Genomic DNA, 5226 nt, shown 5'->3' on the forward strand with positions numbered 1-5226 from the left:
AAGGCGCAGACTCGACATAGAGAGACAGACAGAAAATGACACATGGAACTGGACAAATACTAAGCCGACACAACTGAAGAGCGCATCCTAAACATAAACAGAAACATGAAACTCAAATAATAAACATCATAATCATCATCATAAACAACAAGAAAACAATCCCAGAAGTAAACTAAAACCAAAATACAATAAACTCAAAAATACTAGGTCCAACGGACCCAGAACCGTGACATTAATAGCTTACTTACAACTGGGCTCTTCTTGGCTGAAGTGGTTATTATTTTATTTACATGCTTCCAGCTCCCGTTTTTCAAATGTATATCGTGATAAATATTTTTGGTCATATCGCCCTGCTCTAACAGATACTATCTCTACTTTTAAGATTAGGCTTAAAACTTTCCTTTTTGTTAAAGCATATAGTTAGGGCTGGACCAGGTGACCCTGAATCCCCCCTTAGCTATGCTGCAATAGGTGTAGGCTGCCACTGCAGATGGCCGCCTCTCCCTGAGCCTGGTTCTGCCCGAGGTTTCTTACTGTTAAAAGGGAGTTTTTCCTTCCCACTGTTGCCAAAGTGCTTGCTCATAGGGGTTTATGGGTTTTTCTCTGTATCTATTATTATAGGATATACTGTACAATATATAAACGCCTTGAGGCGACTGTTGTTGTGATTTGGCACTATATAAATAAAATTGAATTGAATTGAATGGCTAGGAGGCAGGTGAGGAGCATTCAGCTCCAAGAGCCTGGTTCCGACCAGTCTCCCTTGCTAGCAAGTAAAAGATGTTCGTCTTGCTTGTCGTTAACAAGAATAAATAAAACCAGTGGGGCCTGTGGAAGCGCAGACCCAGCACTCAAGTATAAAAATAAAAATTAGGTCTTTGGATGACATTTGTACCAGCTCTCTGCCAGGCAAACTTTATTATGTGTGCCAACTTTATTATGTGTTTGACTACATGTCAATTATTCTCTCACACGTCACTACAAACCCCAACTAAGGAAACTCACTCCCTCTTCACTATTTAGTTTTACAGGTATTAAAATTTTTTCCTGCAAACATATGGTGCAAAAAAAACCCCACCAACAGAGAAGAATGAGCATCACCCTACGTATAGGCACATAGGAAAAGATGTATGTGGATTCTAAATATCGCATTACGTTGGACCTCTGACCTCTTCTTCAAGGTCAGATAAAGTCAATTTACCAAAAATATCTTTTATCTTGAACACTATACTTAAAATTCTCCTGTCTTTGTTTGTGTTGGTAACATTTAGGACATTATACTGGTTTATCCATCCATCCATTCTCTTCTGCTTATCCTTATCAGGGCCACAAGGGGGCTGGAGCCTATCCTAATACAATGCTGTTTCTTTAATAGTGCCCAGAGAGTGAGCTTCCTTGGCAGAGGTTTTCACTCTAGGAGTGTTTCTTGTTTATAAATACAAGCTGATTTTTTTTAAAAAAAAGCAGAAAATAAAAGAAATAATAAATAAGAATGATTTAAATTGGCTTTGCCTTAAAAGAAGAGTATGTAAGGTCTAAAGTGAGATTTGACAGCCAATCTTAGTGTGAAACCTAAGATTGGTTGTAGTTGGGAATAGTATTCACTGCTCTTTATTGATTTGCACAACTAAATTCAACGAGATTGAAGCATACATTAGTGAGTGTGATAGGTTTGTAGCATAAACCTATTCGCTGGAACGTTGAAGACAATATAATTACACCGCAAAGCAAGACACGAAGTAGGCGAATTTCTTCATGTTACTCGTGCACGGGAGAGAACCGGACAAAGCGCCGTCCCTTCGCTTGACCCCAGTTGCTCTCGTCCGTTCTCCCGTACCACTGCCCTTTTATTGAGGTTACATGAATATGCATAGGTTCATTAACATATGACGTCTACATTCACACAAAGAGTACCTTGCCTGTGTGTGTGTGTGTGTGTGTGTGTGTGTGTGTGTGTGTGTGTGAGGTCCAGATGTGACCCTGTGAAGAGTCTAGCGGGTCCATCTAAACAAAAGGCTCTTATACTTAAACAGATATACATGTGCTTGCTATACCATATATCAGCAAGAGAAGATACGACCTCTCCTAGGAGGTGTGATCTACGCCGGAACACTCTGTAGAGGGAGTGAACGCACTCCCCCTTCATGCTACACAGAGCTGTTACAGACCTCCTAGGATGAGACATTCTTTCAATCTACAAATGATTATACACCTCTAAGCATATATGAGTAAATATTTCTAAGCATAAATGACAATCAACAATACAAATCTAACAGAGTGAGTAAATCCAAACACGATCATCCACCTAAATTCAAATTGATCTCTGGTATGGTTGATGTGACTGAATTATGACAGGAAGCAGTAAAGCTGCTCTGGACCAGTTCATCATCAATGGCACTACTCTAAACTTCACCGCAATACTGACTAGACTGACCAAGACATTTAACACCATGAAAAAACAAAACAAAACATGTAACAAGTTGTTTATAATGCCGATGTCTGATCTAATATTATATTTAATATGTAGGTAACTTTTGGAATTTTTGCAGGTAGCATAAGAACAGGGTTCAGACACAATGAGTTAAGATCACAAATGACCTTCCAACACATGTACAGAAAAGAACAACAGCAATGAAGCTGAGGAAAAAAATGGGTACAAGAAAAGGTAACTTTTTTATGGGCAAATACTAATCTGTCTCATTTGTTTCTCACAGTTTGGAATTTCACCGACCACTTCCTCAAAGAAGTGCCTCAAAGCCCTCTGAACTTTGTAAAGGCTGCAAGTAAGAGCGAGCACTGTCATAACTTTTTTCTTAATAAATTACAGTATTTTTGCCAAGATTGAGTCATGTCAGACCTGCAGGCATGATACTTCTAACTGTGTGTATGAATGCTTGTGCATTACAGGGAAGCCATCGATAAAGTAAAAAAGCTCTACAATCAAACATGGAAAAAGCAGGAGGAGAATTACCACAGATTCAGGTAAGATCATACACTTCAAGCCTTCTAACATCCTGATATTAGACAGTGAATTACAGGTCATTTTACACAGAAAAGCAATTGTAATGTAAACAATAGTTTAACAGATTACTTCCTCCTAGGACTAATTAAGTAAAGCAGCGGTCCCCAACCTTTTTTGCGGCACAGCCGGTTTATGCCCAACAATATTTCCACGGACCGTCCTTTAAGGTGTCGCGGATAAATACAACAAAATAAAACTAGTACCAGTACCGAAAAAAATTCATAACACACATGAAAAGACCCAGGAAAACCGAGTAAACGATAAAAAACGCTAACAAAATAACGCTGAAAACCGATAAAAACCCTGAAAACCATACATTTCACACCTGAGCCTCAACTCTCGCGGCCCGGTACCAAACGACTCACGGACTGGTACCGGTCCGAGGCCCGGGGGTTGGGGACCGCTGAAGTAAAGTACTGAATTACTTTTAATAAAAGTGTTTTGTGTAATACATTATTTTTTCGAATAATGACTTAAACACCGATTGTTAAATTGAATCGTTAAATGTTGTCATTTTTATGCTTACCATCTCTACATTGTTTCAAGCAGTAGGATCAAAGACGTTCTTTTGTCTCTGACCACCTCTCCAGCTACTCTGGTGCTGGGGGAGGTTTTATTGTAGATACATCCTATCTGAAAGATCTGGTTCTTGTGTTGTAAGCTTCCTGCTTTTATGATCCTTTTGGTGAGCAGGAAGTCACACAAACGCACCCCCACGACACACACACACACACACACACACATTCTTGCACACATGCTTACACGTGCACACACACACACACACATAGTGCCTTGTCTTAGAACCATTGGTGGGTTTTACAGTGGAAGGTGCTTGTGTTGTGTTGTATTGTGTAAACTATTGTATATTGTAACAGTTTGTCAATAAAAAGGCTACGAGGAGAGCTGCTCTTTGAAGGATTTGGGCTAGAGACAGGTGATGAGCATTATGCTCCACCGCCTGGTTCTGACCAAAGCTTCCCTCGTTAGCGAGTTAAAGACCGGTTGAAGATGTTCTGTCTTGTTTTCGTTCTCATGAGGAATAAGTCTCTAAACTTGCGGGGCCTGTGGAAACACAGACCCAACACCGATTGCAACAAGGAGCTTAAATACCTCCAACATGCACAAATATTTGACCCACAGCATGTAATTAATTTCCATGAATGTAATGTGTTTGATATGCTGCTTAGAGATGGCAGTAACTCCCAAAACGGAGCCAATGAGAATCAGTAAGGAGATCAATAAGGAATCGAATTGATAAGTGATATTGATGATAGAATCAGAATTGCTACATTCTTACCAATTCCCAACCCTAGTATTTACATTCATGAAAGCATCTCTTTATTGATTGTACACTTGAGAGTGTTCCTTAATTGGTAAGATGCTGTAAAATTCTTCTCATTGACTATGTAAATAATTCTGTTATCCTGCACTTCTGTGGTCTTTCAGGTCTTTTTGCTGCTGAGCTGATTCACTGCAGTCTTTCTTTTAAAGAAAGAATCAGTCTGTTAATTTTCTGCTCTCTTTTTTCCAACCTAATAATGGCTTCCTTCATTTGCATTGACATTTCTTATATTTAGAATCAGAGAAAAAGTTACAAAATATAAAATCGAGACTTTAAATTAACTTCAGATATTACATCTGCATAATTTTTTATGAATTAAGAAGGGGTTCAGCAGGACATGAAACTGGTTATCATTCAACTGTCAAATTACATTTGAACCACTCAGAATAGGGAACTTTGTATAAAAATGTCTTTAATTGCCGAAGAGTTAAGCCAAATATTGCCAAAGAAAAAACTAAACAGAAAAAACACTAACTGTAAACATAATATACAACAATAGACAAATTAATATGAAATACAATCTAAAGACAAAAGACAGGTTGTCTGTCCTACATGAATGCTGTATCTGTAGCTGCCTGAAGTTAAATGGCTTTCATTATGGTTAAATAACCATTTCCATTCAAACCACTGAAGCCTATTCAAATACTACATAAATGAAAACATTTATTTGAATTGTTTTCCCTCTCTGGTAAGCCTGATTTGCTGTAGCTGAAATTCCATCCATCCATCCATCCATTTTCATCCGCTTTGTCCGGGGCCGGGTCGCGGGGGCAGCAGCCTAAGCAAAGAGGCCCAGACCTCCCTCTCCCCAGCCACCTCCTCCAGCTTGTCCGGGGGAATACCAAGGCGTTCCCAGGCCAGC

The 5226-nt window shown here is 39.2% G+C and overlaps 1 protein-coding gene across 1 annotated transcript in view; it reads left to right on the forward strand.

Annotated features, from left to right (window-relative positions):
- Positions 1–2714: 2714 nt before the first annotated feature.
- The window catches only part of LOC102215318 (alpha-2,8-sialyltransferase 8F-like), a gene marked incomplete at its 5' end in the record, with an annotated part of 5080 nt that continues 2568 nt past the window's right edge, over positions 2715–5226 (forward strand). The window contains 2 exons of the mRNA XM_005749731.1: positions 2715–2783; positions 2908–2982. Coding sequence (XP_005749788.1) covers positions 2715–2783; positions 2908–2982 — 144 coding nt within the window. The remainder of the gene's footprint in view (positions 2784–2907; positions 2983–5226) is intronic.

Source organism: Pundamilia nyererei, unplaced genomic scaffold (genome assembly GCF_000239375.1).
Source record: "Pundamilia nyererei isolate P.nyererei 1_Seehausen unplaced genomic scaffold, PunNye1.0 scaffold00253, whole genome shotgun sequence".
Taxonomy (NCBI): domain Eukaryota; kingdom Metazoa; phylum Chordata; class Actinopteri; order Cichliformes; family Cichlidae; genus Pundamilia; species Pundamilia nyererei.